This window comes from Rana temporaria, chromosome 2 (genome assembly GCF_905171775.1).
Source record: "Rana temporaria chromosome 2, aRanTem1.1, whole genome shotgun sequence".
NCBI classification, from domain to species: domain Eukaryota; kingdom Metazoa; phylum Chordata; class Amphibia; order Anura; family Ranidae; genus Rana; species Rana temporaria.
Window position 1 is genome coordinate 14,759,022 of NC_053490.1, and position 13,130 is coordinate 14,772,151.

At 47.5% G+C, this 13,130-nt stretch overlaps 1 protein-coding gene across 1 annotated transcript in view; it reads left to right on the forward strand.

Annotated features, from left to right (window-relative positions):
• Positions 1–11,211, forward strand: part of LOC120928837 (tRNA wybutosine-synthesizing protein 4-like) — a 42,843-nt gene extending 31,632 nt beyond the window's left edge. Inside the window, exons 9-12 of the mRNA XM_040339855.1 lie at positions 3,146–3,245; positions 5,927–6,163; positions 8,734–8,937; positions 10,963–11,211. Coding sequence (XP_040195789.1) covers positions 3,146–3,245; positions 5,927–6,163; positions 8,734–8,937; positions 10,963–11,129 — 708 coding nt within the window. The 3' untranslated portion in view covers positions 11,130–11,211. The remainder of the gene's footprint in view (positions 1–3,145; positions 3,246–5,926; positions 6,164–8,733; positions 8,938–10,962) is intronic.
• The last annotated feature ends 1,919 nt before the right edge of the window (positions 11,212–13,130 follow it).

Consider the following 13,130-nt stretch of genomic DNA (forward strand, 5'->3'; position numbering starts at 1 on the left):
AGGACCCTAAGCATGATACCACTCTGTAACGGTCACCACCGTTTACGATACTCCAATTCCATCCCCCAAGTCAGCTTATCGGACACTCCACAATCTAGCAGACACGATCGATTTCATTTCCCAGAATATACGAGACAAGCTCCGTTCTCTGAGTCAAAATGTATGAACGCTTTAATGGTTAGCTCTCAGGTTTATATACAGTTACAAGGCTTGTTTTAGTAAGCACAGGAACAATCAAACTCTCCATCCCCAACATCACTCAATGCTTCAATCACATTCTTTTAGATAATTAGTACATAGAGGAGTTAATTATCCCCCAGACGTTACGTCTCCGACAATAAGTCATTCACCTGTATAATACACATTTCTATGTCAGACGTTTTGGCACCGATCTGACATAATTACTACAGTTGACAAGTACATTCCACACATAAAACAGTATTAGCATACATAATGAGAGATCTAGGGGCCGGGCTGTCTACCAAGCTCAAATCCACCTCACCCCAGTACAGACTCAATTAGCATATCAACGGTCACTATTGACTGGTAGGGTCAGCATGAAATCAAACTGTAGTATTCCAAGATCCTGCAAAATATGAATTATCAGTAATGTCCCATCTCATGTAATTTATAATTAATATTTCTCAGTCACCCTATGCCCAAAAGGGGCACAGCATGACCCTACACCCAAGAGTTATTAGTGACGCTGGCACAGGAGTACCCCTAATCCTTCAAAAGTCTCTGGGTGTCATGGGTCATTCTGTTACACACTCGTTCTAGCATTTAACCCCATTCAGCTGCAGGCTCCCATAGGCTTTGAGAGTGTGTCTGCATTAGCGCTTGATCCTGCACCTGTCCCTACCGGCCGCACTACAGATAGACGGCTCCACGTAAAAAGGGCCTCAGTGTTTTTACCTTTGTTTTCTTATATGGTTCCTTGTCTAGAGAATTGGGCTTGTGAAGTTTACCAGATCAGAGGACACTGCCAGGGTTGTTCCTCATTGGGGAGAGTTCTTTCCTCTGCAGCTCTTGGCTGTAGAAGCATTTCTGACCTCTAGACCTGAGATCTAGACCTCTAGTAAGGGTATTGTATTACCTTTTGATGGTGGCCTCACTCCTGAGGAAATGGCACAATGGGCGAAGAGCAAAACATTGTGTTAATGCCATGGCTAGATCTTTATACCAAGATGGTACGTCTTCACGTCCAAAATCCAAAGCTGTGACTAAATGATGTGGGGCTCTTCCACACTTATAGGTAGATTCAGAAAGAGTTAGGCCGGCTTATCAGTAGATAAGCCGACCTAACTCAGAATCTACGCCTACCTATGTTTAATTGTATGCTCAATCAGAGATACACTTAAACATATCTAAGATACGACGGCTTGCGCCGTCCTATCTTAGGTTGCAATATTGAGGCTGGCCGCTAGGTGGCGCTTCCATTGCGGTCGGCGTAGAATATGTAAATTAGTAGATACGCCGATTCACGAACGTACGCCCGGCCGACGCAGTACTTTTACGCCGTTTACATAAGAGATAGGCCGCGTAAAGTTAAAGCTAGGCCCTAGGTGGCCTAGCCAATGTTAAGTATGGCCGCCGTTCTCGCGCGCAAAATTCAAAATGTTTACGTCGTTTCCGCAAGTCGTCCGTGAATAGGGATTTACGTTGTTTACGTCCACATCAAAATCAATAGGCCCGTGCGGTGTACTTAGCCGCAATGCACACTGGGAAATGTATGCGCAGTTCGTAAAAAACGTGAGGTCAAACACTATTAACATAAAACACGCCTCCCCCCCCAAACACATTTGAATTAGGTGCCCTTACGCCCGCCGATTTAGGCTACGCCGCCGTAACTTAGCAGGCAAGTACATTGTGAATCATGTACTTGCCTAGCTAACTTACGGCGGCGTAGCCTAAACACACTAAGCTACGCTGCCGCAAGTTTACACCATTGTGTGTGAATCTACCTATTAGTGCCCAGGAGGAGCTTTCTTGTTGCGGGAGGGACGTAGACAATTCAACTTTTCCCGGTGGGGGCTGCTCTGTTTCACACCAATAGGTAGATTCACATAGATAGGTGCAAACTTGCGGCGGCGTAGCTTAGCGTGTTTAGGCTACACCGCCGTAAGTTAGCTAGGCAAGTACATGATTCACAATGTACTTGCCTGCTAAGTTACGGCGGCGTAGCCTAAAGCGGGCGGGCGTAAGGGCGCCGAATTCAAATGTGTGTAAGGGGGGCGTGTTTTATGTTACTAAGGCTTGACCTTACGTTTTTGACGTTTTTTTTCTTACTGCGCATGCGCCGGGCGCCTACATTTCCCAGTGTGCATTGCGGCTAAGTACGCCACACGGGCCTATTGATTTAGACGTGGACGTAAACGTTGTAAATCCCGATTCGCGGACGACTTACGCAAATGACGTAAAACGGGAACGGCGGCCATACTTGACATTACTATTCCACTAAGGCCTAGCTCTAACTTTAGGCGGCCTATCTCTTACGTAAACGGCGTATCTGTACTGCGTCGGCCGGGCGTACGTTCGTGAATCGGCGTATCTCCTCATTTACATATTCTACGCCGACCGCAATGGAAGCGCCACCTAGCGGCCATCCGAAATATTGCAACCTAAGATAGGATGGCGCAAGCCGTCGTATCTTAGATATGTTTAAGCGTATCTCTGTTTGAGCATACACTTAAACATAAGTCGTCGTAGATTCAGAGTTAGGTCGGCTTATCTACTGATAAGCCGGCCTAACTCTTACTGAATCTACCTACTAGTGTCCTGCTGATCTGGTAAAATCTAAATCCAGAAACAAAAATGTCATATTGCTGCTTACCAGTCCATTGATGTGGTGGTTGCATTAGTTTTATTTTATGGAGTTTGTTCATTTTCGTTTTTTATTTTTAAAGGAAGGATTCTGCCCCCTTTATGTGGGAAGACTAGGCTTGTTGCTCATGACATTGGTTGCCTTCCAGGGGGTACCAGCTCTGTGCCTAGAATGCCAGGATGGTACCCCATGGGAAGTTGGTGCACTGCATTCTATAATTTGTCAGATACTCGACAGATCCCCACAAACGTATTGTTGGACCCCCATCTCTCCTTCTGGAGATGATCCGGTACGTGATCTTTGTCTCCGTTTTTTCCACAGGAGCTCCACCTCAAGTGTTCTCATTACTTTATCTTGGCGGCCTCTCGGGGAACTCTAGCAGACTGTACGGCCCTCCGACCGCTCTGTGATACTCATATAGGTATAATGGATTGTATGAACAGTGTGGCAGCAAACTCTGAGAAAACTGATCCAACTTCCTGGCCATACAGTAAATGATCACATAATACACTGATCTCAAAAATAACATTGAGTGTCCTCCCATACAAAGGAAAAATCAAATCTCTGCATGTGTGTGTATGGTCCCGTCTGTCTTGTTTCTGATTGGATGTCTTTTTGGTGTCCTGCTTGTCCTGTCAATTTCTGGGTCCTTGTATATGATCCCCTCTGTCATTGGGTGGACCCCTTGGTGAGATTCCCATTTGTCATTGGCCAGACCCCTGTGTGTCAACCCCTGTGTGTGATTCCCATCTGTCTTTGACCGGACCCCTGTGTGTGATTCCCATTATCCAAACCCCTGTCTGTGATTCTCATCTGCCTTTGGCCAGACTCCTGTGTGTGATTCCCATTTGTCATTGGCCGGACCCCTGTGTGTGATTCCCATTTGTCATTGGCCGGACCCCTGTGTGTGAGATTCCCATCTGTCTTTGACTGGACCCCTGTGTGTGATTCCCATTATCCAAACCCCTGTCTGTGATTCTCATCTGCCTTTGACCGGACCCCTGTGTGTGATTCCCATTATCCAAACCCCTGTCTGTGATTCTCATCTGCCTTTGACCGGACCCCTGTGTGTGATTCCCATCTGTCATTGGTCGGACCCCTGTGTGTGATTCTCATCTGCCTTTGACCGGACCCCTGTGTGTGATTCCCATCTGTCATTGGTCGGACCCCTGTGTGTGATTCCCATCTGTCATTGGTTGGACCCCTGTGTGTGATTCCCATCTGTCATTGGTTGGACCCCTGTGTGTGATTCCCATCTGTCATTGGCCGGACCCGTGTGTGATTCCCATTTGTCATTGGCCGGACCCCTGTGTGTGATTCCCATTTGTCATTGGCCGGACCCCTGTGTGTGATTCCCATCTGTCATTGGTCGGACCCCTGTGTGTGATTCCCATCTGTCATTGGTCGGACCCCTGTGTGTGATTCCCATCTGTCTTTGACCGGACCCCTGTGTGTGATTCCCATCTGTCTTTGGCCAGACCCCTGTCTGTGATTCTCATCTGCCTTTGGCCAGACTCCTGTGTGTGATTCTCATTTGCCTTTGACCGGACCCCTGTGTGTGATTCCCATTATCCAAACCCCTGTCTGTGATTCTCATCTGCCTTTGGCCAGACTCCTGTGTGTGATTCTCATCTGCCTTTGACCGGACCCCTGTGTGTGATTCCCATTATCCAAACCCCTGTCTGTGATTCTCATCTGCCTTTGGCCAGACTCCTGTGTGTGATTCCCATTTGTCATTGGCCGGACCCCTGTGTGTGATTCCCATTTGTCATTGGCCGGACCCCTGTGTGTGGGATTCCCATCTGTCTTTGACCGGACCCCTGTGTGTGATTCCCATTATCCAAACCCCTGTCTGTGATTCTCATCTGCCTTTGACCGGACCCCTGTGTGTGATTCCCATTATCCAAACCCCTGTCTGTGATTCTCATCTGCCTTTGACCGGACCCCTGTGTGTGATTCCCATCTGTCATTGGTCGGACCCCTGTGTGTGATTCCCATCTGTCATTGGTTGGACCCCTGTGTGTGATTCCCATCTGTCATTGGTTGGACCCCTGTGTGTGATTCCCATCTGTCATTGGCTGGACCCCTGTGTGTGATTCCCATCTGTCATTGGCCGGACCCGTGTGTGATTCCCATTTGTCATTGGCCGGACCCCTGTGTGTGATTCCCATTTGTCATTGGCCGGACCCCTGTGTGTGATTCCCATCTGTCATTGGTCGGACCCCTGTGTGTGATTCCCATCTGTCATTGGTCGGACCCCTGTGTGTGATTCCCTTCTGTCTTTGACCGGACCCCTGTGTGTGATTCCCATCTGTCTTTGGCCAGACCCCTGTCTGTGATTCTCATCTGCCTTTGGCCGGACCCCTGTGTGTGATTCCCATCTGTCATTGGTCGGACCCCTGTCTGTGATTCTCATCTGCCTTTGACCGGACCCCTGTGTGTGATTCCCATCTGTCATTGGCCGGACCCCTGTGTGTGATTCCTATTTGTCATTGGCCGGACCCCTGTGTGTGATTCCCATCAGCGAGTGGCCGGACCCCTGTGTGTGATTCCCATCTGTCATTGGCCGGACCCCTGTGTGTGATTCCCATCTGTCATTGGCCGGACCCCTGTGTGTGATTCCCATCTGTCATTGGCCGGACCCCTGTGTGTGATTCCTATTTGTCATTGGCCGGACCCCTGTGTGTGATTCCTATTTGTCATTGGCCGGACCCCTGTGTGTGATTCCCACCAGCGAGTGGCCGGACCCCTGTGTGTGATTCCCATCTCATTGGCCGGACCCCTGTGTGTGATTCCTATCAGCGAGTGGCCGGACCCCTTTGTGTGATTCCCATCTCATTGGCCGGACCCCTGTGTGCGATTCCCATCAGCGAGTGGCCAGACCCCTGTGTGTGATTCCCATCTCATTGGCCAGACCCCTGTGTGTGATTCCCATCAGCGAGTGGTCGGACCCCTGTGTGTGATTCCCATCTCATTGGCCGGACCCCTGTGTGTGATTCCCATCTCATTGGCCGGACCCCTGTGTGTGATGATCCCTGTCCTGCAGCTGAGGGATCCCTGATTGTAATCCCGAGTCTCCTTTCTTTTGTTTTCTCTTTGTAGAATTCTCAGTACTTCCAGCTCCGGAGTTCCGTGGCTCTCTCCCTGTGAATCCTTTCACCACTTCTGTCCGCGGTCTGCGCCGGTTTGGTCACCGCTCCTGTTCAGTGTCTTCCCAGGTCATCATCTCTGCTGGTGGGTTTGGGGAAGGAGACGGCAAGCACCGAAGATTAGACGACATCCACCTCTTATTACGGAAAGATGAGGCCTGGGGGCGAGAGACGAACACGGACCAATGGGGTAATCCCTTTGTTTTATTACGTCATTGCTTAGTGGCTTGTATCAGTAGTATCGTTTTGAGATGCTTCTAAGATCCTTCAGAATTCATTGATTGGTGTATTTAATCTGCAGGTGACCTTCTGACCTGCATTAAGGGGATTTCACGTTCCCATAGGCCCCGCCCCTTTCATTCACCAAATTTCTGTCCCTTTTTGTTAATGGAAGCTCAGCATCACATGTGGGCATTACCTTGTGCCTGCCGAGGAACACCCACATTTCCAGACCGAATCCACCCATCAAGGCATTTTAATATTTGAATAATTCCTCCCAAGAGTCAGCCCACTGCTTGCATCTTTAGATTGTAAGCTCCCACAACGAGGGCCCTCCTAACCCTCTTGTATTATGTTGCAAATATGCTCTCTCCCTTCATTTTGTAAAGTGGCGCACAAACTGTTGGAGCTATATAGCTAATAATTAGGGCTGTGGAAATTAACTATTAATTCAACGATTAATCTTTAAATTTTTTTGATCGATCAAAATTCTTTTGATTGGTACTCACCTCTCCGCCGGCTTCAGGGAATTCCGTCGGAGATCCGGAGACGTCACGGCCACCGTCAGGGCTTGCCGTGTCCATCTGAAGGGCTCCTTTGCTGTGCCTTCATATCTGCATGCCGGCGGGACCTTACTATCTGCCACACGCAAGGGCTGTTACACTTCCCTCTATCGGCCTCGGACGAGAGGACATCCGTGATAGGCGGAACACTGAACAGAGGCTCTGCTGGGAAAATTAGAGTTCCGCCTATCACGGAACAGTTTGAGGTGGAGGCGCGGCTTTTGAATCATGGATGCCCGCAGCCTGAAACCCAAGATCGTCTTGGCCGGCACAGTGGAGGCATGTAATGTAATGGCACAGTGAGATTTGAAAAAAGCTGAAAAAAGCCTGTTTCTGTCAGCGGTTGTTTCTGTCAGAGGTTGTTCTGGCTACCCCTCAGCTTCCAGACAGACTAGTAAGAAGTGTAGTGATATAAATGTCCAATAGTGTAGTCCGATTAGATAATTGATATTTAGATGTTAGTATGATGTCTATAAATTTGTTGTTCCGCAGCAACACACCAGGCTCTCCAGAGAATGCATTTTATTTAACTTCCAATAACGAACAAAGTCCACAGACGATACAAAATCCCACAGAGCATACAATTCAAATCTCTTCCCATACCTGTGCCTCCATATCAGAGAATACATAGAGAATATATTCTGATCACTTCTAGACCTGTGCCATATTCATACAGAGAATACATAGGGAATATATTCTCATTGACAAGACTGAACTCCAGGATTATATTCCCTATTCACTGAATAGCTGAGCAATTTGATTGGCCGTCTTTGATCTCCACCCTGTGTTTCAGAGTGACAGGTAATGACCCCAGCCGGAGTCACTAATTAGTATACATCCTTGCATACTAATAAGCTCCCTCTAATAAGTAATTAGATTACATGTGGCCTGAGTAATGGTTTGATGTGTAAAATAGACCAATCCTGTCTCTTTGCCTATTGACAATCGACAAGCGTCTTTTGATGTGTAACATTTAATTACAGGTTTGATGTGTAAAATAGACCCATCCTGGACTGAAATCTGGCCTGGTCAATTTGGATTTACAACATATATATATATATATATATATATATATCTATATATATATATATATATATATATCGTATTTATCGGGGTATAGCGCGCACCCCTAAAGTGGACCCGCATTCCTGTGGAAAAAAGATTTTTGTACTTACAGTTTTGGTGTCTTGTGCGGTGTCCATCGGCGGCCTCGTCAGGTCCGGTGTCCGTCTGCGGCTTCGGGTGTCCTCTTCGTCGGGTCCGGCGTCCTTCTGCGGCTTCCTCCCCGCTCCTTTCCCGCGCCGAGTTTGAATACTGCGCCGGCATATACCGAGCGCAGTACACTAGTGTATAGTCGGGCAGGCTCGGCTACTCTCGCGCTCACGTCCTGTACGTCCAGGACGTGAGCGCGAGAGGAGCCGAGACTGCCCGACTATACACGAGTGTACTGCGCTCGGTATATGCCGGCGCAGTATTCAAACTCGGCGCGGGTATCGGCGTATACCGCGCACCCACAATTTTCCCCTGATTTTCAGGGCAAAAAAGTGCGAGGTATACGCCGATAAATACGGTATATATAAACATCCCACATAAATTGGCCAACATATTACAACATATATTACAACAATACAGGAAGGGGGTAGTCTTATACGGCGAGTATATCCCAAAACCAACATTTTTCCTGGAAAAATAGGGGGTCGTCTTATACACCCAGTCGTCTTATACGCCGGGCAAATACGGTATATAGCATAGTCTGTAGACTCTAAAACTGTATGGTGGCTACCAAAAGGTATGAGCTGGCACGATGTGTAATATACTATTGATTGTGTGTTTTTAGATTTGAGTTCTCTGTGTACATTATACCGTGCCATCTCCAATCGGTATAAGTGGTTGGTCGATGGGGAAATCCGTTATCTCCTGTCCATGTCAAAGGATTGTATGTATTCTCCTGAAGAACGCTTCCTCTCTGTCTCCGTAGATGGACGTCTCATGCACTCTCTTACCCCTCTCGCCGGTGGTCATGTTTTAGTCTTGGGTGGTCGATTCTCCCCTTCTAGACCAGCGAATGGTGTCCATATTCTACAGTATGATGAGGCGACAAATCGTGTGAAGATGACACCGAGAGATCTCCTTCCTGAACTGCATCGCTGGAGACACACTGCCACTGAGGTGTCCCTCCACGGTAATGTCTGAGCATCGGGTACCCACATTTTACCCCATTTGTGGAATTTTTGCCTGGGTTTGCTGCACTGTTCTATCAGTTATTATGCACAGGGGTGAAGTTATAAATGCCCCTCTGCAGAGGCCAAGGGAAGTACATCTGTGAAGTGCTTTTTCCCTAGGGCAGGGTTTGACAAATTTGCTTGGAATCTAGGAGCCAGCTAAAAAAGTTAGGAGCCAGAAAACGCGACCCGTCCCGCCAAGCTTGCGCGCAGAAGCGAACACATACCTGAGTAGCGCCCGCCTATGTAAACGGTGTTCAAAACACACATGTGAGGTATCGCCGCGATAGTTAGAGTGAGAGCAATAATTATAGCCCTAGACCTCCTCTGTAACGCAAAACATGCAACCTGTAGAATTTTTTTAAACGTCGCCTATTCCACTAGCGGACGCAATTTTGAAGCGTGACATGTTGGGTATCAATTGACTCGACATAACATTATCTTTCACAATATAAAACAAAATTAGGATAACTTTACTGTTGTCTTATTTTTTTATTAAAAAAAGTGTATTTTTTTTCCCCAAAAAAGTGCGCTTGTAAGACCGCTGCGTATATACGGTGTGACAGAAAGTATTGCAACGATCGCCATTTTATTCTCTAGGGTGTAAGAATAAAAAAATATATATAATGTTTGGGGGTTCTAATTAGAGGGAAGGAGATGGCAGTAAAAACAGTGAAGAAAACACATATAGGGCCAGATTCACAAAGAGATACGATGGAGTATCTACAGATACACCATCGTATCTCTGACTTACACTGGTCCTATCTATGCGCCTGATTCATAGAATCAGTTACGCATAGATAGGGCTAGATCTGACAGTGTTACAATGTGTTACACTGTCGGATCTTTTTTTCAATTTAAAAATGGCGCCGGGGGCGTTCCAGCTGATTTACGATAAATAATATGTAAATCAGCGAGATACGCAAATTCACGAACGTACGCGGACCTGTCGCAGTGTTCTTACGTCGTTTCCGTAGCGGTTTTCCCGTCGTATACTTACCCCTTCTTTTATCAGACGCAGCCAATGTTAAGTATAGCCGGCGTTCCCGCGTCGAATTTGAATTTTCCTACGTCGTTCGCGTACGCCGATTCACGAACACGCGAGTCGCAAGTCCCGCTCACGTCGCAACCACTGACGTCCTAGTGACGTCAGTGGGAGCAATGCACGCCGGGAAATTCCCCGGACGACGCATGCGCATTTAAATCGGCGCGGGAACGCGCCTGATTTAAATATGACACTCCCCTAGCCGCGGAATTTGAATTCCGCCGGGGGATTTAGGATCCGCCGTCGCAAGTTTGGAGGTAAGTTGTTTGTGAATTAGCCACTTGCCTCCTAAACTTGCGGGAGCGGATCTTAATTCACGTAGAACGAGCGGATCTATAGATCCGCTGCGCTACGTGAATCTGGCCCTAGATCTGCTGTCTTACTTGTAATGCCAATGGCCACCACCAGATGGCGCGAGGTCACAGAAGTAAGCTTGGGCCTTCACAAGTCTGCAAAGCCGCGGCCTCAATTACCGGCCGTCGTGGTTACACAGTGCATGGGTCTGGATTGCGCTAAGTACACAGTGCATGGGTCTGGGTTGCGCTAAGTACACAGTGCATGGGTCTGGGTTGCGCTAAGTACACAGTGCATGGGTCTGGATTGCGCTAAGTACACAGTGCATGGGTCTAGATTGCGCTAAGTAGCAGAGGCGGAGACAGAGCGGCACAGTAAGGGGAAGATGTTTATGCCTGTGCTCAGACTGACTGGCCGCGCATGCGCTAATTTGCCGCGCCGCTCACGGAACTGGGACTGGGATCCCAACCTGCCAAAATGAGGAGGCTGCTGTGCGGGCCACATTACAAGGTCCGGCGGGCCGGATTCGGCCCGCGGGCCTTGTGTTTGCCACCCCTGATGTAGAGGGTGTTAGGTGGTGATTTTGCTGTACAAACCAGCCTCTATATTTGCATTAAATAACCATGTCCTTTTCATCCATGGTCAGGAGAGCGATACGTCTTTGTGTTCGGAGGTCGCTCTGTGCCGTCTGCGGCCCTGCGGGAAGACGGCCTCTTTCTCCGAACAGAGGAGCTACGCTGGGTTCAGGTAGGTGTTGAAGCGCTGAGAACAAATGCAAATGGCGAGGCTCACTCCGCGGTGTTTGTTTACTAAAGGCACCCGCTTCGCAAGGAAAGCGTTCGCTTTGCAAGGACATTTTTTCCTTTGCTTAGTAAATAAGGTGAAACCGCAGGGCTGTGCTGCTGTACAACACATTTACTTTCAGTAATAATGGTGACATTAAAAGGAATGGGGATAAAAATGGGCAGAAAATAATAGCAGACCGTAACATTTGCAGTGTTGCTTCACATTAGTCGTTGGAGGACGGCCCACTTATGATGATGGTCAGTGCAACCATGTATGTGTACGTTGTTGTAATATGTTGGCCGATTTATGTGGGATATTTTATATATATATATAATGTGTGTTGTAAGTCCAAAATTGACCAGGCCAGATTTCAGTCCAGGATGTGTCTATTTTACACATCAAACCTGTGATTACATGTTACACATCAAAAGACGCTTGTCGATTGTCAATAGGCAAAGAGACAGGATGGGTCTATTTTACACATCAAACCATTACTCAGACCACATGTAATCTAATTACTTATTAGAGGGAGCTTATTAGTATGCAAGGATGTATACTAATTAGTGTCTCCGGCTGGGGTCATTACCTGTCACTCTGAAAGACAGGATGTAGATCAAAGACGGCCAATCAAATTGCTCAGCTATTCAGTGAATAGGGAATATAATCCTGGAGTCCAGTCTTGTCAAAGAGAATATATTCCCTATGTATTCTCTGTATGAATATGGCACAGGTCTGGAAGTGATCAGAATATATTCTCTATGGCCCAGATTCTCAAAAGGCTTACGACGGCACAACGCCATTTGCACCGTCGTAAATCCTAATCTGGGCCGTCGTATCTATGCGACTGATTCTTAGAATCAGTTACGCATAGATATCCATTAGACAGGCGTAAGGCTCTTACGTTGTCAGATCTTAAATGCATTTTTTTTCCCGCCGCTAGGTGTCGCCTCCGTCGTTTCCCCGTCGTCTATGCAAATTAGCTATTTACGCAAGATTCCCGCACGTACGCGCGGTCGACGCAGTGAATTTACGACGTTTCCGGAGCTTTTGCGACGCGTAAAGATGCCCCTGCTATATGAGGGGCAACCAATGTTAAGTATGGCCGTCGTTCCCGCGTCGAAATTTTAAAAATTACGTCGTTTGCGTAAGTCGTCCGTGAATGGCGCTGGACGCCATTTACGTTAACGTCGAAACCAATGACGTCCCTGCAACGTCATTTAGCGCAATGCACGTCGGGAAATTTTAGGGACGGCGCATGCGCAGTACGATCGGCGCAGGAACGCGCCTAATTTAAATGATCCACGCCCCCTACCCGGATCATTTGAATTAGGCGGGCTTGCGTCGGAGGATTTACGCTACGCCGCCGCAACTTTACAGGCAAGTGCTTTGTGAATCAAGCACTTGCCCGCATAGTTTTACGCCGATCTACGAGAATCTGGCCCTATGTATTCTCTGATATGAAGGCACAGGTCTAGGTAGAGATTTGAATTATATGCTCTGTTGGATTTTGTATCGTCTGTGGACTTTGGACTTTGTTCGTTATTGGAAGTTCAATAAAATGCATTCTCTGGAGAGCCTGGTGTGTTGCTGCGGAACAACTCATTAATCTAAATATCAATTATCTAATCGGACTCCACTATTGGACATTTATATCACTACATTATCCTGTATGGGAAGATCCACCAAATGCACTCTTTATATCACTACATACGTTGGTGGTCCTTTTTTTTTTTTTATCAAAACCTTTTTATTCCGACATTTGCTCACATAATACATATAATCGGTGCATTTGATCATATGGAACAGTACTAATACAAAACATCTTAAGTCATAAGTCCATATGATATTACATTATCCGTAACAATTTACATACATCTATATTTTTATATATGCAGGCAAATCACCGTACCCGTAGGCTGTTGCCTGCTTCCGGTTTTAGGGCACACGCATGTGCGTTCCCCCCCCCCCCCCCCCACGCCAACACTCGCTGTGATTGTACACAGCGGGAGCCTCTCAGCAAGTCCCAGC